At 46.8% G+C, this 19,693-nt stretch overlaps 1 protein-coding gene across 4 annotated transcripts; it reads left to right on the top strand.

Moving 5' to 3' along the window:
* The first annotated feature begins 1,143 nt into the window (after window positions 1-1,143).
* Window positions 1,144-18,908, top strand: baz2a (bromodomain adjacent to zinc finger domain, 2A). 4 transcript variants are annotated; one of them, XM_080496526.1, is made up of 30 exons: window positions 1,144-1,344; window positions 2,699-2,822; window positions 3,274-4,179; window positions 4,883-7,069; window positions 7,305-7,568; window positions 7,669-8,016; window positions 8,099-8,159; window positions 8,605-8,713; window positions 8,853-8,954; window positions 9,093-9,315; window positions 9,432-9,493; window positions 9,577-9,642; window positions 9,742-10,134; window positions 10,241-10,495; window positions 10,585-10,799; window positions 10,892-10,966; window positions 11,070-11,244; window positions 11,702-11,764; window positions 11,848-11,992; window positions 12,079-12,686; window positions 12,825-13,209; window positions 13,580-13,735; window positions 13,848-14,008; window positions 14,266-14,331; window positions 14,450-14,733; window positions 14,822-14,957; window positions 15,089-15,235; window positions 15,330-15,586; window positions 15,690-15,833; window positions 16,556-18,908. In XM_080496526.1, exons 2-30 carry the CDS (start codon window positions 2,699-2,701, stop codon window positions 16,713-16,715), a joined length of 8,277 nt encoding a protein of 2,758 aa, XP_080352652.1. In that variant the 5' UTR covers window positions 1,144-1,344; the 3' UTR covers window positions 16,716-18,908. The 4 variants fall into 4 exon arrangements, with proteins under 4 accessions (XP_080352652.1, XP_080352649.1, XP_080352650.1 ...); XM_080496523.1 differs by having other exon boundaries at window positions 7,302-7,568; XM_080496524.1 differs by lacking the exon at window positions 1,144-1,344 and adding an exon at window positions 1,372-2,300 and having other exon boundaries at window positions 7,302-7,568.
* Window positions 18,909-19,693: the final 785 nt, after the last annotated feature.

The following is a 19,693-nucleotide window of genomic DNA, read 5'->3' as shown; positions in this document are numbered from 1 at the left end:
TTTTCTACGGAGCCCCTCTGGTGACATTGGTGAAAAAAATATTATTGCTTAATAACGCGTGTCCACGCGTTATTAAGCAATAATATTTTTTTCACCAATGTCACCAGAGGGGCTCCATACTTTTCTATGTTGTAGATACTACTTTTTTTTTTTTAAACAATTTTCTTGGTGGTTTGCCGATTGGAGCCGCCTTATGTTTGCCATTTACTGTCTGCACCACGACAAACACAACATTCCTGTTTTTCAACTTGACGCAGGTTATCATGGGATGGCGTTACAAGGGGAAGCTGGATGAATAAAAACAGTTTGAATATTGTCCACACAATGTTTTAACCTTGTTATACAGTGACCTTTTATTGGAAGTCTCAATGAAATCACAAAAAAAAAAAAGAAACAAAAATCTCCCACTACAATTCTCTGTGTGGTATTCGTCTGGAGTAATGTAACTTCCAGGAGAGTATTTGTACTTTAGTTTCCTTCTCCGGGCGCTAAGACCCAGAAACCTTGAGACAGCCGGGTCCAGACTATTTGCATACTTCCTCTTCGGGCCTGATTTCCTCACTGAGAGTCATTTACGAAAAGTGACGAGAACACACTGATGGAGTTTCCTGCGTTCACCGTGCATCGCGTGAAAATAAGAGCGTCCACTGCACGAGCCTGCGGCATCGGCACATCAAGTATCAGTCAGTAAATGCATTCTATTTCATATCGAGTATAAATCAGCTATTAGGTAATAGGATCAAGTTATTTTTCATCAATCTTCATTTATAAAAAAAAACATATAACGTTATGGTTACTTTAATTTGATGTGGTGTTTTGTTTTTAACAAAAACATGTTTTTGTTTCATGAATATTTTAGACATCATCATCAGTGTTTATATGAACAAAACGAAGTTCTGATCAAAATGAAAAGTAGTAATTATAGTGCAATACTTTAAATTGGCTCGGCTCCTCATCTTACTGAATAAAGTTTAAACTTCACTCTCCTGATCTTCGAAGTCCGTTTCGATTTCGGCACCGGCGTGAAAATGCCAATTAAAGACCGTATTTGTTTACTTTGCGTTGTGACCGGATACATGTGTGAGCGCTTGTGTGTGCTCATTGTTGGTTATTTACTCTGCCTCCGCTCGCTGCGTTCTGTGATCATGGCTGCACCGGACCACACCAGCCATGTTTGCTAATTTAAAACCCAAAGGTTAGGGGAATAGTTGCTTATTATTTATCGCCGTTGATATCTCGACTCGTGTTATCCATAAAAAAAGACGGAGGGCTCGTGGCGGCTCCTGCGCCTCCCCCCCTCCAAAAAAAAAAAAAAAAAAAAACAAACACCCGAGGAACTGAAAGGTTGGGGCGGCTTTAATTGAAATAAGAAACTTTTGATGGTGTCGGCTGTGGGAGGATGATGATGCTCCGCGGAGAGAAAAAGAGAGGAATAGTCTCGGTGTGCGCGCGGCAGTAAACAATGTAACTTCATCTTGGCTCGCTAGCTAACGTTAGCCAGCGAACAAAAGGGGGGAGCACGCCTCCATCTGTTAACGAAGCGAGTCAGATGAGTGAGGTAATCTGAGTCGTTATCTGCCCACCGGAGGATATTTTCGTCTCGTTTTGCGGCTCTCTCTCCTCTCCCCCCCCTCTCTCTCTGTGTGTGTGTGTGTGTGTGGCTGGTGTTGGGCATCATGGATCCGGGGCAGCGTGGCTGCTGCGGTACCTGCTACCTGGCTACGAGCTAACGTCAGAGCGCCGTACTTATTAATGGATATACGACGCTATCCGCTAGCCGCGCGGCTAGCGCCAGTTAGCCCGGCTTCTATTGTGATGATTTAGCTAAATAACCTTGGAGAAGGATGTGGGGCGATTTTTCCGGACGGTGCCTCACGGCGGAGCTCACTGGCCGACCCGCTTCTGGATGAGTTGGAGCTTTACCTAACGGTAGCCGTGTCACTTGACCTGTAACGCTTTAAAGTGGATCGTTCGCGTGCGAACCGCTAGCGCGAGCTAACGCGGCGCCGCCGCCGTCGCTACGGCCTTGTTGAATTAGGAAATGAACTCTCCTCAAGGGCTCCTGCTTTATTAGGCTGTAAACACCTCTCCGGGCCTCGGAAGCTGGTGTGAAATATTCTCGCTAATCCCTTTATTGTTAGCCGGCGGAGGTCGCCGGGTCTTGGCGGCGGTGGCGTGTGTGTGTACAGTGTGTGTATGGTTGTGTGTGTGTGTGTGTACAGTGTGTGTGTGGCCGGGGCCGAGCTTTAATCGCGGCGCATCGAGGAGGCTGAGCTCACGTTAGCTGCGCCTCATCAGCGGTATGACGAGCCCCTATCGTTAATATTCAGCTTGTCCATTGCACTCACTGAGGCCTATCATCATCATCTGCTGCTGGCTGCGACATTTTGACGGTTGTTGTTGGAATGAAATGGTGCTGTCACAAGATTCAGGTGCCAGATCCATTGAGGAATACCGGTTTTCATGGCATTACGCAGCGCCGATCGCCTGCAAAAAAAGAAAAAAAAAACCCTAATGAAAAGGAAATAATGAATTGGTGAAAATATGGTGTTGCGCACATTTAAGCCCCGCTGAGCACTTGCACGGCTTCCATGTACTTTGGTTTGAAACGAGTGTTTATGCTGGCAGTGTTTGTTTATTTGTTGGTTTCTCCCCTTTATATATTTATTTATATTTTGTGCTTTCCTTCTATTTACAGATGGACTCAAATAACCATTTCAACTATGGCACCCACTCCTCAGCAAACTCAGGACTGAAACTCTCCTCAGGGGATTCTCTTTATACTAACGGGTCCTCCATGAGTTTTCCTCAGCAGGGGAAGAGTGAGTATCCTCATCTTCTTTTTCCACCATTTCTAGTCATTAACTTATGCACAGGCAGGGACATATCAGATGGCGTGTTTACACTTGTTTTACTGGATCAAAACAAACCGGGCGAATCTTGGTCAGGCCCGTACATTTGAGGAATTGTAAATGGTTTAGCAGATCAAGTGGGGTTCAGAGTGTTTTCAGACAAACTCAGGTGTAAGTAGGCTGATACAAGAGAGCAGCACAAACCAAAGATGTTTAAATGAAGTCACTGGAGGACATGGAAGGTGTTTGATGAACTTTTCTTTTGTAGTAGTAGATCTCTTATCATGTGTACAGTGACGGGATTTCTCTCTGGATTTGAAGTGCTCAGCTGATGGCACAAGTTATTTGCAGAAATGATGGAAGTTAGGAATTTAGTGCCCTTTTTCTTTCAAACTTGACAAAAGTTACTTTTCTTTGACAGATATGAATGGCGAAATGAATGTGAATGGCGTCACTACTGTACTTGGGTCCAGTATACCTGGTTCCCATCCACCTTCTGCTTCTTACCCACACATGAGCAACCACCACCAGAGCAGCATGGGCTACGACTACTTATGGGGAGGGCACCCTCAGTATGGTCCGGCCATGGGCGCCTCAGCGGGACACGGGATGCACCAGAAGCAGCCTGGACCCGGGATGGTGCAGCCTCAGTCACAGCACCACTTCCAGAGTCACGGACAGTATCAGCTGAACGGGGCCATCGAGAGCTCCCATCAGCCACCTGTGGCAGGCCCAGCAAACATGCCTCTGACTGGGAGTCAGTACTGGAACAGGAGTAACCCCAGTCCGCAGATAAGTTACAATTCGCACGGCATGTACGGGACCTACCAGAGTCAGGCCCATCCTGGGATTACACCGTCACAGCATCACCAGCAGCAACCCCTGCAGCCTGCGCCTCATCAAGCATCACAGCAGCACCTCCACTCCCACCGTCACCCCCACCATCACCACCAGCAGCACCAGCAGCCGCAGCATTATGGCATGATGCCAAACGGGATGCCATACTACCAGCATCAGCCTCAACACCCGTCCCTGCCGTCCCCCCAGCAGCAGCAGCAGCAGCAGCCGCCACCACCACCACAGCCGTCTCAGCCCCAAAGCCAGGCTCAGATGATGCCCCCGGCTGCCCAGAATTTCACTCCCCCCCGCGGCAGCCCGCAGCACCACAGTCTAGGCAGAGGGAGCACAGGCAGCCCTCTACCTGTGGGGATGTCCTCAGCGCCGATGATGTCACCATCAAGCGTTCAGGATAGCGAATCACCCAAGGGACACAACAGGGAGCGGAGCCCCCACACCAGCAGTGTTGGGCTTTCTTCTCCAATGCAAGGTAACCAATCTCATGTGTAAACCAGTAATTGGTGTCAATGTTGAGCATGGAAATGTGTATTTGTATCGTTGCAGCTCTGGTATCGAGCTCAGTTTGCATGAAACAGCTTAACTCTCTGATGCTTGACAGAACATCCCAGAGGACTAAAGCACATCACTGCTTGCCTTTGTCACAATTGTATTTGAGGAGATGGGTGTTGTTAAATCACAAAAAAAATTATAAACATAAAGGTCTACTACTGAACATGGTTACTGGTTCTGGTTCAGATTAAATTTTTTCGGCAGACTTACAGAACTGATAACTTTTGGTTTCTGCTCAATATTATGTCATATAATTGGTATGTTGAATTTTACATACACAAAGATTAATGGTGGTGATTTTTCTGGAACAGTTGTTAATAATTGTAGAAATAACTACATATACTTTCACATGAATATCTGATATTGTGTTAAAGTCACTTATCAGTGGACTAATGTGAAGATTTAGCCAGCAGGTGCCACTGTTGGACCATGTAATAACACAGTGTAGTGGTATTACATTGGCAGAAATGTTTCTGGAGCAATGTTATTGAAGACATTTCTATCCCTAAAAATACATTTATTTCTGCAGATATCGTATCCTCAATATCATTTAAAAAAAATATTTAACACATTTATCCAGAGTGTATCTCAGCACTGATAATTTTGTTGAATCTCTCTTTCAGGGCATACAAGAGAAGCTGTTCTGGAGGTAGACTCGAGCTATAATGGCAGTGATCGTGCACCTTTGGCTCAAAGATTACACAAAATCGACGGTTACCAACCCAAACCTTCTCCTGGTGATTATCGTCCGCATCCTGATAAGGCGGGAGCTCCGCGTTCAGAGATGGCGTCGCCTGTCAGAGAGCCGCTTTCCCATTCTGTGTCATCTCAGCTCTCCGTCTCTTCATCAGCTGCACCCCCGCCGCCGTCTCTAACCAAGATTTCAACACCACCCCGGGTCTCTTCAGCTTCGGCTTTCTCTGGATCTCCCTCATCTGCGTCTGGACCCCCTGCAGTTTCATCCTTTGATGTCAAGTCGACTCCGCCACAAATCTCAACAACTCCCAGTGTGTCCTTTGCCTCTTCTCCATCTGCTTCTCCCAGACTCTCCTCACCTCCCCTCATGGTGCAAGGCCTCAGGCCTCCCACCTCCTGTGCAACTGAGAAATCTTCAGCCGGATCCAAGCATCTGTCAGCTGGACCCTCCTCCTCCTGCTCCTCTTCCTCCTCCTCCTCCTCCTCCTCCCCACTGTCTCTATCACCTTCAAAGTTGTCTCAACCGCTTGCTGCATCTGATACCGCATCTCAACCTGCAACAGTTTCTTCAGGGCCTCCAGTTTCCTCTTCAGCCGACTCTTTGGTTCCTCAGTCAGAGTCTGCTTTGCCTCCCAGAGCATCTGGACTACTTACAACTAGCTCACCTCCTGCTACAGTGTCCACGTCTTCTTACTCTGCACCCGTCTTCTCTCTTGAGATGGAGGTACCTCATCGGGCCATGCCACCAATGATGACACCCAGCTTGCCTGATAAATGTGGAAGTCAGCAAGAAAAGTTTGGACCACCCAGATTGTTGCCTGTTACTTCTGTGGGTCTAAATTCTTCTATTCCGTCTCAGAAGTCAATCTCCGAACCCTCAGACTCAACATCGCCAGGCTCCTGTTTATCCACATTGGCATCTGTGTCCAAAACTCCGTCAGCTTGGACAAAACTCGGTGAGCCAGCACCCACATCCCAGTGTCAGACTCATCAAGCTGGTGATTCTGGTCCTTCCACTGCTTCTGCAGCATCTTCAGCACCAGAGAAAGTAAATTTATCTTCCCTAGTAAACCGTGAAAGTCCTACAGTCCGACCTCTACCTGCCCTACCTCTTCTAACCACTCAAGCCTCCAGGACTGCACCCGTGTCCGCCCCTCCTGCCTTGGTGTCTGTGCCTCCCGTAGTTGGTATATCTTCTGTTGTGGTCCAAAGTTCTGACACTGAACGGCATCTTCCCAACACCACCACTCCTCCTCCTCCTCCTCCTCTTGTGCTGAAGCCGTCTCCCAAGTCAGAGCACCACGACCCTAGTGAGGATTGGAAAGTAGCGGTTGACAAAAGGATTGAAGAACCAGAGGAAGGCCTCCCTCTGCTTGACCCAGATCAGAGAAGGACACCACCTGTAGAAGTGACTGATGCTCCTCAATCTGAGCCGCTCTCACAAGAAGCCCTCAAAGATCTTCCTGAAAATCCCCTACAGACCGCAGCTTCTTCTGATCAAAAGCCAGAGAATAAACCGACAGATTCTGTCAGGCAGCACATGGAAAGCAGTCCCACCTCTGAAGCTGAGGACTTGATGGAGGAGCAAACTCCATCCCGAAAGTCTTCACCGCGTAGCAGCACACGGGTAGAACATCTGACAGATGAACAAAGCTTTTGTGACTCTTCACAGATTTCCTCTCAATATGACGACAGTTCAACATGTGACACCCCTTCGAGAACCAACATCAGCGCCGTCTTGGAAAAGACGACTCCGTCACCCGGTAAAAGCTCGCTCGCTGACGATTCCACTCGCTTTGACAGCAGCTTTTACCTGAGCAAGGACACGTCTCAGTTTGACTCCACATCCCATCCCGAAGAGGAACCATCCGCCACATGTGACACTACCAGAGACGGCGGCTCTTCTGGGGACGACTCCAGAAATGACACACTGGACTCCACCAGGGAAGAAGAAACCTCACAGGCAGAAGAAACCAGGGACCGCTGCCAAATCGCAGGAGAATCGGAGTTGGAGTCTTCCTTTAACAACACTTCTCAGATAGATGAACCTCCTGTTGATTTGAACGATGAGTCGAAATTGAGCTCAATTGTCTCGTCTCCGTCTGATCGTCCAGGTACGTTTACAAATGTTTTTAATCAATGAAATTAGTATTTTGTTAATTTTATTTTGAATACTAGTAGGTATTACATGGTTATGGTTTCTTAAGCAATTTGCAGAGAATAATTCTAATAATATTCTATGGACTTTATCACATCAGAGAAGGTTTTTATTTGATTAGATTTAACATTTAACATTTATGAATGCTACTGAAACCTTTTTTTCTCTCATCTCTCATTGACCTGAAGCAGACTGGAGGCCCAGTGGGCTCGATACGCCAGACTCAGCTGGACGCACCAATATTAAGACTACTGCTAATGAGTCAATGACGGCCTCGAGTTTCAAGATGAGGGATGAGAAGTTTATCGCCTTCAGTACCCCGGTGGCGAGTCCCGCTGTTCACCCACTCCAGCCAGTCAGTGACGATGTTGTGCCGGCTGCTGAAGGAAGTCTGAAAACCCCAGGGAAACCACGCAAACCTCGAACTCCAAAGGCAATGTGGACTAAAACCACAGGTATTAAACACTCCTGATTGACTAAATGCAAGGGAAAGAGGATGTTGGATTTCTTTGAGAAAAAACAAAATATATATATTTTTTTCTCACTTATTTTTAGCCCCAGAGGGGACCCAGCGGAAGCCTCGCATTCGAACCCCAAAAGTGGAGAAGAAGCCCGATGACGAGGGAGTTGCTAAAGAAGTGGGAGCCAGAGGCAGAAAGAGAAAGACGCCCGTCAAGGGGAATGTCAAAGAACAATCGCATGTAGTCGGGGTTGCCGGGCTTCCCGCAGAAGAAGTTGATTCGGTAACGGCTGCAATCGAGGCCGTCCTGGCTAACTTGTCAAATATCAGCACGACAATTGAGAAAACCAAAAAGGCCAAAAGAGTCAAGAAACAAGATCGGGAAGGAAGTGTCAAAATCCAAAAACAAGAGGACGAAAATGACGATGACAGCTCCACTGCAGGTACTGGTGAAGGTGAACGCTTCAGCATTTTAAAAGTCTCTTAAAAGTCCGAGGCTAACTGGAGAAATATCCACGTCCACAGGTGAATCCAACAGACGAAGGGTTGCCACAGAAGAGCAGGTCCAGTTCCCTCTGCGGCACGGGTAATTATTCACTCGGTTTCTTGCAAGGATTGTGAAGCATTTAAAGATATGTCATAAGGCTATGTCAATGTACTCTGCTCTACTGTTGATCCTGACAAAGAAACTTAATTTCTTACTTTTTGTGTGGTTTATGTAATTTTTTTCCCCTTTGGTGAATATATTACATTTAAATGTCAGTAGGTTATGATGGACTCTGCAACAAATGAGCATCGAAGTTCCCACTGAATCGTGTACAACTGTGTAGCTTCATGGTCACAAATTTATTTATTTTTTAAATGGCTAAATCAGACTTATAATCACAAACATGCCAAGAACATTAGTTTGACTTTTTCAGATTTTAATTGTCATTTTCAGGCTTTGAATTTGAGTCACCATTACGGTAATACTCCAGATGTGTGACAAAGCTGTTACAGGAGTATAATTCCAGTTGTTTTTTTCTTTGGAGCTGGAAGAGGGAGATTCGTGTGAAGAAATTGGAGAACCGCATGAAGGGTGAAACTTGGTACTACACTCCCTGTGGAAGACGGATGAAGCAGTTTCCTGAGATAGTCAAGGTAAGATTTAAACAATGGTGTTTTAAAAACTATTGAAAATAATGTTTTGGTCATTGTTTTTTATTTATTGTGTCGCTCAACTTAAATGCTCTCTCCTTTCTCATTCAACCTGCCATCTTCTTTAAACTTCTTCACTCAGTACTTGAAGAGACACACAGACAGCATCGTCAGTAGAGAACACTTCAGTTTCAGCCCACGCATGCCTGTTGGAGACTTCTTTGAAGAGCGAGAAACATCAGAGGTCAGTGTACAAGAGGAAAATATACTTGTCCACAGCTTGGATCCTCTTTGCTCCGAGGGAAAACTCTTAAGTCATTACATTTCTGTGAAAAATACAACAACAACAAAACTGAAAATTGATTTCTGTTATTGATCGCAGGGCGTGAAGTGGGTCCTCCTAGCAAATGAGGAGGTTCCTTCTATGATCATGGCGATTACTGGACGGCGTGGCCGACCTCCAAACCCCGATAAAGAGAAACCTCGCAGGGTTCGTGCCCTGAAAGGGGCACCAGCCCGTCGCCCGGGTCGACCTCCCAAACCCCAGATGACTGACCTCCTCAGCAAAGTTGACGCCAAACTGCTGAAGCGACTTGAAGCTAAGGGTGGGTGAATCGTCAACATGATTGTATTAGGATTAAGAGTGAATAAACAACGTGGCGTTATATGTGTAACTTCAAATATTGTTTTGTCGGTGACTGCTTTATTACTCGTTTTACAGAAGCTCTCACAGAGGAGGAAAAGGAGAAGCTCGCAAAAATCAAGAAGAAAATGAAGCGAAAGGTATGAAATCCAATCTTGTTGAGATGTTTACCTGTTGCTCTTTCTCTATCTCACCCTCATTTCATTTGTTTCCGCTGTTGTAGGCACGAATGAAGAGAAAAGAGGCGACAAAGATTAAGAAGATGAAAGAGGAGAAAAAGAAAGCGAAGGTACAAGAAACCTAAAATCAACGCAATGGACCTTAAAATATTTCACCACCAAAGTTTTTGACAGTTTTTGTCGTCCCCTATTTTGTGTTTGTTTCTCAGCTGGAGCAAGAGGAGAAGAACCTGGAAGGAAAGGCTGAATCAACAGCCCCAACTGCCGTGCAGGGACCCCAGCAAGTGTCACAATCAGGCGCTGAGCCCAAAAAGCCCGGCCGCAGGAGGTCGGTCAAGGTTGAGGCTGCTCCACCGGTCCAGCAGACTGACGTAGAGAGGATAGCACAGGGCAAGAGAGTGCTGGGCGCTCGCAGTAAAGCCAAGGCCCTGGCTAAAGCCCAGGCGGAGGCGGAAGCAGCTGCCCGGGCCGCTTTGGCAGCCAAGAGGGCGGCCGAACGGAGAGCGCAGGCCCAGAGACGTCTGGAGGAGCGAAAGAGGCAGCAGCTGATTGCAGAAGAGCTGAAGAAGCCCGCAGAGGACATGTGTCTCACCGACCACAAGGTTCGTTGATGACATCCTCATTTGCTGCACATTTTTAAGAATTACAGCTTCTTCTTTTTTTTTTTTTTTTAATTATGACCTGATCTTTGAACTTTGCCAACAACAGTATCTTCCAGAGCTGAGCCGGATCCCCGGGGTGGTTCTCTCAGGCACGGCTTTTGCACACTGCCTATCTGTTGTTGAATTCCTCCATGGTTATGGGAAGCTGATCGGCCTCAATATACCCAAGGATATCCCCAGCCTGGCGACGCTGCAGGAAGGCCTGCTCGGTCTGGGCGACGGTCAGGGAGAGGTCCAGGACCTCCTCATCAAGCTGGTAGAGGCAGCGCTGCACGACCCCGGACTGCCTTCTTATTATCAGGTATGTCTGAAACGATAAAATCCATATACCTGTTTATAAAGGTTTTGTTCTTTACTTTTGGTATGTCATTTTCCCATCATCCCCTGCAGTCGGTGAAGATTCTTGGGGATAAGCTGATTGAGTTGAAGCTGACCCGCAGCACAGTTTCAGAAGTACTACGAATCTTTTTGGAATCTTATGGTTATGAGACGGAGGTGTGCAACACACTACGGACCAAAACATTTCATGCCCTGCCTCCAGACACTAAGGCAGCTATTCTGGGCTTCCTGGTGGACGAGCTTAACAGCAGCAACGCTGTGATCGGGTTAGAACCAACAACTTTATTCATTCTCAGTACAGTCTCGATTCTAAAAGTATGTTCTCTCACATTTTTCTTTTTCTAAAATCTGATTTTAGTGACATAGATAACACTTTGGAGAACATGACAACCTACAGGAAGAACAAGTGGATCATTGAGGGGAAACTACGCAAGTAAGAGCACATGCTTCTCTTTTTATGATTTGAATAACAAATATTTCTATCTGCTGTTTTGGTCACGCCACCTGTTGATCATGGGCGTTATTCTGTCTGGCAGACTGAAGGTGGCGCTAGCGCGTCGCACAGGCCGCTCAGAGGAGGAGTTGTGTTTCGAAGAGAGGAGACGCAGTGCTCGAGTGGCCGAGGAGGAGAACCTCAACTTGGAGGAGAATGGTTTAATCCTGGAAAGAGGAAGCCGACGTTCACGCAAAGAGGAGCCAAAACTCAGTGATGTATGCATCTGCTCAGTTTCTTTTTTAATTAATTTCCTGAAAAACATAGAAATTGTAACGCTTCCAAACATTGGATAAATACAATATAGCCCCTCGTGTTTTGCTCCATCTGAGCCTCATCCTGCAACGGTGTTACTGTACCTTCATTGGTCAAACGTTTTACAATTGCTTGATTTGACAATGTTTTTGGCATAAGAGAAAAAGAGAAGGATGTGGAATAGGCTAAATAAAAACAAAACACAAAAAATGACTATAGAGTTGCAAATAAAAAATGTGCAAGCAGTAATCACAGGACTACCTTTTTAACAGCATCCATTATTTCTATACAGATTATAAAGGGTTGCCATGTAACATGAGATTTCCGGACATGCCTTCCTTGAAATGTAGCGAGTTTGAACCACTTCTTCTTTTTTATATTTCTCAATGATATTTAAAGGTTTCATTTCTCTTGCTACAGACCGAAAGTCCCGCCATTGCCAGCATTCCAGAGCTTGAAAGGCAGATAGATAAGCTAACAAAGGTACTGTATGGTTAACACCACAGACGCACTATGATCTGGATGTTGCATGTTACCTTGTATTGAATGCTGTCGTGCTTCCACAGCGCCAAGCATTTTTCCGTAAAAAGCTGCTACAGTCGTCTCATTCCATGCGGGCCATACTGCTTGGCCAGGACCGTTACCGGCGCAGATATATGGCGCTACCTCACCTCGGAGGAGTTCTCGTCGAGGGGCCCGAAGAACTGCTGAGTGAGTCTGGGAGGGAAGTGGGTTTTAATGTCTTGAGGAAGCTTTTTGTATCCTTGTTAGGTTTACTTATGCTTTTTATGTTTTAGCTTCAGGAGATGTGCTTATAGCAGAGGTGCCCGTCACTTTCTTGAAGAAGGAGCCCAAAATTGAGGAGGCCCCGATGCCGACCACTCCCCCTCCCACCCTGCCTTCCTCTCCTTCGTCTGCCACCCCGGGTCAGGCTCAGGCCGCCTCTCCAGAGGACGACTCCCTCCCCGGCACCGCATCCCTCATGAGCAGGCCGAGAGGTCGCGGACGCCCACGGAAAATCAAACCCGAAGTGGAGCTCCACCTCCGCACGGCGAAGATCCGGCGCCGCCGTCGAAGTAGCGTCAGGTCTTCCGGCGACGACGGGCCGGGATCGCCAAACATCGACCTCACGCAGGCGGCCTTCCAGAGCTGGCTCAACCAGTCACAGGAAGTGGCGACCAATGGCACCTGTTCAGCCGGCGAGGCTCCAGAAGGCAATCGACCAGAGGAGAGTGTGAAGGAAATGGCAGAGAAACAAGGACAGTGGTTCAATTTGCTCCCCAAACAGCCGTGTGACGACAACTCTCTCACCGAGCCGCAGATACCCAAATCCCCCAGGTCACCCCCGAAACTTCTCCCTCAGATCCCGAGTACTCTGCCCACACTCACTGCTCCACTTGTACAGGTTTGTCTCAAGAATGATTAAAAAAAAAAAAAAAAAAAAAAAAAAATATATATATATATATATACTTATAATCATGCTGTAGTAAAGCTATTTCCATCAGCGTTGATTGAAAACATGTAATTTCTTTTAATTCCAAAGCCGGATCCACTCCTGCCTGTTCAGGCTCCCGCCGAGGCTGTGACTGCACCGACGCCAGCAGACGCCAACCCAACAGATCCTGCACCTGCTGTTCCCGACGGTCCTCCACCGACAATCCCTCAGCTTCTCCCAGCTCACATTCCTCCTGCCCTCGTTCCAACTTTGGCTGCTGCTGCTCTTCCTGTTCCGGTTCCCGCTCCCGCTGCTCCCACCACCCCCGCCAGGCCGGCCCGGAGGCGGAGGAGAGGCAGCCGAGGCAGCAGTCCTGCGCGCAGAGGGCCGCGAGGAGCCGCAGCGAAGCGTCGCGGCCGTCCTCCCAACTCCGTTTTCCAGGAACTTGAGCAGCAGTTCTTCACGCAGCTGGTGGTCAAGCCCATCCCAGCATGTAAGTCTGAGGGACACATTTAATGCCCGCTGACGGCGCTCAACGGATCCTGAGCAATAAAGAAGCAACTGGTCAGCACTTCAAGGCTTATGCCTCAAGTAAATGAGGGCTTTTAATTTGTGCCCTCTTGTTAGTCTTCATGAGAGTTTCATAAGAGCACTTTAGGACTTGCTGGAGTCACTACATGTGGAACACGGAGCACTAAATTTCAGTTTGTGAAAACCTCAATGATGCCTTGTGAAAAATGACCATTTAATGCATCCTGCTTTCCTTGTTGATGCTTTTTTTTTTTTTTTAAACACATTTTTTTCTTTTTTTTTCTATTGTGTAATGTTTTTTTAATATTGGCCTTAATGTGTTTGCTCTCTAGCAATGGTGCGCGGTTGGTGGTGGATCAAGGACCCAGAGGAACTGCACAGCACCTTGCAGGCTCTCCATCCAAGAGGCATCAGGGAGCGGGTGCTCCATAAGCATCTGGCCAAACACATGGAAAGCTTAGCTGAGATGTGCACCAAACCCATCAACGGTGAGTCTTAACAATCGCATTATTTAACTACATCTCCCAACATTGCACTTCATCTTGTTTTGCCCTTTTGCTGCGTAGATGATTCACTTATTCCTCTATCCTCTCCGAACAGATCCACTGTTTCAGTTGAAAGTGGAAGCCAAGGATGTGTTGCTGGAGGCTCTGCAGCAGCCTTGGCAGGTGCAGGAGAAAGCAATGGACACGGACATCAGCTCCTTGCAGTGGGTGGAGGACCTGGAGCAGCGTGTCGTTGCTGCTGACCTCCATCTGAAGGTGAGAGATCACATGACTGATGGTGAACTAATTTACTCTCTGAAATTGTCCTTGTTACAAATCTGCAGAGGGCACTTTCATCCAGAGTTGATTCTAATGCCTTAGATTTATTGTGAAATTTTTTTTTGATGTCGTGGTAAAAAAAAAAAAAACATTTTTGTAACAATGACCAAACATCTTTTAGGAAGCAAGTAAGTTCGCTTGGTCTGTTTCAAAATAGAAAAAATAAAATGATTTCACTTTTTGTTTCATTCAAGTCGCTTCCTCAGAGTGCAGTGGCCGAGTCTGAAACAAACACAGAGACACCGATGGCAGAGTTTGAGGTAATTTACTCAATGTTTTATTTTTATTTTTTTCACATCACTTCAAACCTGACATTCCACGACTCACTGACATTCAAATTCTTCATGTTTTTTTCTTTTCCCGCTCGTCTCCTTCAAGCCCTACACAATTCCAGATCCGGACTCCACGCGGGACGACCTCCAGTACTACGAACACGACACGGACCCACGGGACGACTGGATTGTGCGAACGAAGAAGGAGTGGTCCGGCCTGCCTCGTATCGCCACGCACCCGGTGGACCTGGCCGTGCTGCGGCTCGCCAATCTGGAGCGAAATATCGAAAGACGCTACCTGAAGGAGCCGCTGTGGAACCCAGCCGAAGTGATGCGCCTCGCTCCCCTCACCCCGACGCCCGGGGAGGAGCATCCCATGGATGTCATCAGGTGAGAAGAACGGCTTGGGTCTGGCGCACGGCGGTGAACGGGGTTCGTTTTTAGTTCAGAGTTGATTTTGCATTTGATTTTGTTCCAGCCTGGAGAGTGAAATCACATCTCGACTACGAACATGGAGACAGGCGCTGGATCGCTGCCGCAGCGCTCCTCAGCTCTGTTTGTGTTTGCTTCAGCTGGAAAAGGCCATCGCTTGGGAGAGATCTGTGACCAAAGTGGTGAGAAATCTTCATCTCGCAGCAGTTTTACTCTTTTACTAGTCATTTTGTCCTGAGAGAATAAATTACATCAGAATATCAGTCGCACTCTGAGATGCTGTGAGCTTAACCCTCTGATCTGTCCTTCCTAGACCTGCCAGATTTGCAGGAAGGGAGACAACGATGACTGCCTGTTGCTGTGTGACGGCTGTGATCGCGGCTGCCACATGTACTGCCTGAAGCCCAAAATCACCCAGGTTCCCGAGGGAGACTGGTTCTGTCCCACCTGCGTTGCAAAGGTCAGAGGCCACTCCGATTCCTGACTTTACGGTTAACAAATGTGCTTCTCACTCCAACTGTGCTCGCTGACTCGATCTGGTTCTTTTGAATTAGGACGAAGGTGAGTCACCGCGCTCGTCCAAAAAACGCACAAGGGTGAAAAAGAGAAGGTACGAGGACGACAGCTCGGACGAGGAGACGACCGTAACCCGACGCAGCGGCGGCATGACGACGCGGCACAAAGAGACCCCCGCCCCGGCCCCGGCCCCGGCCCCCGCGCCCGCCTCGTCTTCCCGTCACTCCGGGGAAGGAAGCAGCGCCAAACGACGCCGCATGATGACACGCAACCAACCCGACCTCACCTTCTGCGAGTGAGTTCATTAATTGTTGCATTCCAGTCCTGAGACCGACGTATTTGGACGGCTGTTTTCGCGATGGGTCATTAATATTTACTCAAATGTGATTTCTTTCCAGGATCATACTAATGGAGATGGAGGCTCATGCAGATGCCTGGCCCTTCCTTGAGCCCGTTAACCCCCGACTGGTGCCGGGCTACCGCCGCATCATCAAGAGCCCCATGGACTTCCTCACTATGAGAGAGCGACTGCTCCAGGGCGGGTAGGAGCTCAACACGCTGCACATCTCATTAACACATCATACTGAAACTCCCACGCAGGCAGCGCAGTGTTTACAAGTCAAAACCATTGAGTACTAGGGATATTGTTTTCCATGGTGCTTTTTTTTTTTATGACCTTTTATTTATTTTGTTTGACCTATAACTAAGAACACAGTAAAAAGAAAAGGTCTGAAGGCTGGAGAAAAATACAAAAGATACTCCCACATGAAACTTAAGTGGGGTCAAACTTCACACATAGTGTGCTTGGTACATTTTAATGTAAACAGATTTGTCATACAAACAGATGTGATCTGGATATCTCTGGACACCAGCAGCAGTCTCTTTCATTGTTCTGTCGGGGGTCAAGAAAACTTTAAATAAAACATATCTTCCAAGAAAATTTATTTATGATGCACCAAAAAAAATCATAAATACAATTATCAGTGGGTTATAGGAATGATAATCTTACAAAAGTCTAAATGTTTATTAAGAAATAAAGTATTTTTTTAAAGAAATGATCAAAATCCAAACAAAAAATTGTGAAAAGTGATTTTCTACTACATAGAATTTTTAAAAATAATGGAGATAAATTGTAAGGATTTTTTTTTTATGACGTTGATTATATCCATTTGCTTTAAAATGAGATTGATTGGCCTCCGATTGTTTTGTGTCTTTGTCCCTTTCCGGTATGTTTAAACCTTGTTGTTCTGCTTCCTTCTGCCAGCTACTGCAGCTGTGAGGAGTTTGCTGCGGACGCTCAGCTGGTATTTAACAACTGCGAGCTCTTCAATGAGGACACGTCGGAGGTCGGGCTGGCAGGACACTCCATGAGGCGATTCTTTGAGAGCCGCTGGGCGGAGTTCTACTCAAACAAAGACAAATAGGAGCCTCCGGCGATCGCCCTCATGGTGGGGCTGTAGACCGTCGGTGCCGCCACCGTCCCAGTCGCGCTCTATTTAATGCCAAGACTGTCTGGAGCTCCTTCCAGCCACGTGTATTCTCTCGTGTATAGAAATATATGTATAGATTTTGGCTATCTGTCTGTTATTGTTCCCTCTACAGGCCTGATCTTTTTTCTACGGGCCACTCCAGCTGAAATGGCTTGAACTTGTACTCATTCCCCACCACGAAGAGCGAGACCACCGAGTCTCCTCTGCACCTTTCGTGTCTCTCCCCATCTTCACGTCGGCTCCTCATCTCTTGTCAGCGTTCTCCTGTCGCGTCCTTCCACGAGCCCCATGTCGTAGCGAGGCCTTTGGTCGAGTCCCTCCCGCCGTGGCCCCGACGACGCGCCCCCGGCAGCCTGGCTCTCACGCCGAAGGTGAGGAGCCGATCGCACTAACGCAGCCGAGCCGCTGCGCACTGGACCTGCTCGGCATCGCTGCACGACCGAATGGATCAAAACTCTTCACAGAGCTTGGGCCATTTCTTACCTGTTCATTGGAAATGTAATGTAACGTGGTCTTATGCCTAGAAGTAATTTTTTTGCTCAATATATTTTTATTATATATTCTATATATAAATATATATAAAGATTACAATAGCTGGGATTATTTAATAGCAATAGCTTGTAGTGAATGTGTACAGACTACCTTATAGAGATGTCTAGACCATTTATGAAACGGCCAGTTAAACTAAAAGGAATCTGTTCTTGGACTGTCACGAGTAGACGTTGTATAACCTCCACTTAAAAGTCTTGCACGTTACACTCACACACATTTTACCAACAGACACACGGACATGCACACACAACTTCACACACATACTTACCTTGTGCTGCTGTGTGAAAGACACTGGTTTCTGAAACTGGAGGATTTTTAGTGCCGGTCAGTCGCTCTCAGACTCTCGGGTTTGAGGGTAAATATTCAAATAGTTCCACCGGCTCGGTGTCCGTCTGTCTCAGAGGACACAGACGGTTTCAAACAGACATTCTGGATGAAATTTGCTTCACGTTCTGGCACGGATAAATCTGCAGCTTCAGAGTTCAACAGTTTAGTGTTGTAACGACACGCAGTTCTGTTTGCAGTTCAGCCGATGTTTAAAAACTTAAATCTTGCTTGGATGGACTTACAAAAAAAAAAAATCCTTAATTTCATAGAGTTGCGCTGACGTTGAAATACCTGGCACATTCCTGCCTGCCTGGTTTACTTTCTTACATTCCTTATATTGGTGGTGTGCTTTACGAGGGCCAACGCGCGGCGTGGTTAGTGAGCTATGAAGGCAACAGGACGACTCCACAGTCTGGGTTTTATTTAAATTGTTTTTCTTACACTGAACTCCAATCCGCTGATAGAAAACAAACTTTCATGTTCCTTGTTACACTTAAAGGGACGCAGCGTTTTTTTCAAAAAAAAGGAAAAAAAAAGTGAAAAAAAACAAAGAAAAGAAAAAAAAAAAAAAAAAAGAAGACACGAAAACCAAATGTGGTGTTAAGTGAATTTTTAATAATGTACAGTTTTGGTGACTTTAAATTTGTTCCTTTATATTTTTAGGACCAATTCATCATTTTTAAGAGGAGGTATTACAAGACTCTGTTGTATTAAGGTGATGTAACACGTGTGCATCTGTAGAATGTACTGTGAGTTGAATAAAAACCACAACTAGTAGAAAGGATTCCACTTCTCTTCTGTTTTCCTTGTGTTATTCACAAATTTCCTCAACTCAAGTATAAAATATATGTATATCTTCAGAAATAAAAGTTATGTACTTGTGAATATGTAACTATAGGTCCTAAAATGTACTTGGTACATTTGCTTTGCTTTTTTAGGCTGTTCGCTAACCATTAATTCTTGACCTACATCTTTGGTATGGACGACTGTCGGCTCCAGAGTTGGCCAGCTGTAGTCAGCTGGGATCAACTCTGGCCGCATGTCATGTAAATTGGATAAAGCAGCACCATTAATTAACTTTTTTTTTTTTGTGTGTGTGTTTTGTTTTTTTACAAGAATTATGTGAACCACTCTGATTATGTCACAGTTTGCACCACGAATGTGAACGTCTCGTCCATAAAACAAGGGCGGGCCAGAAACCGCCCTCCGGCATGCCCCCCTCATACCTCCACTGCTCCTCACACAGCAATACGCCACATTTAGGAAGTGAATTGGACGGAGGAAGATCCCGTAACCAAGTGTGTGGGACGGGGCGGGGCGCTGCGGCTCCCTGGAGAGTGCTGTCTGAAGCACATGGTGCTGGGAGTGTCCTGCCTTCACCCCCAGCTGCTGAGACTCGAGCTCATCACACACTCATCATGACACACGCACACACAAAAGTCGGTGAAGCACCGACAAACGGGAACCAGAAACGTCAGGATTTAAATGATAATATGTGCGTCTCTGTCAGTCTAACTTTCTCTTTGGCCTCTACCCCTTTCCCAGATCCCTGAGCTTGCACTTCGCAAGTGTGTGTGTGTGTGTGTGTGTGTGTGTTGGTGAAATTGTGTCAGTCAGCACTCTGGGTGGGGTGGTGCTGCTGGTGGTGGGGGGTCTGAAAACTCCCCACGCCAGCGGGTTCCAGTGTGCCCTCCGCCCGCCCTGCTCCACACATTTCGGGCTTAACCCCACAAAAGAGGGGATAACAGTTGCACTATTGCCTGGTAGAGGAGGGGGTAATCCAGGGGATAATGGGGCCACAGCGGTGACCCCCTCCACCCCCCCCACCCTCCCTCGTCAACCAGTTCGTTCTGGACTCGGGCTGCAGGAGTGAGCGGCGCCAGTCGTTTTCACAAAGCATCATGTCACCTGCCTTTAAATGATCAAGTGAATGAACGTCATGTTTTTATTTATTTATGTCCGCAAACAGTCGAGAATGCAAATAAACAAAACCTGAGGAATTCTGTCCGTGTTGGTGTGTTTGTTTGATATCA

The sequence above is a fragment of the Blennius ocellaris genome (genome assembly GCF_963422515.1).
Source record: "Blennius ocellaris genome assembly, chromosome: 5".
NCBI lineage: Eukaryota > Metazoa > Chordata > Actinopteri > Blenniiformes > Blenniidae > Blennius > Blennius ocellaris.
Note: the sequence above shows the minus strand (reverse complement) of the source record. Positions and strands in the feature narration are given on the sequence as shown.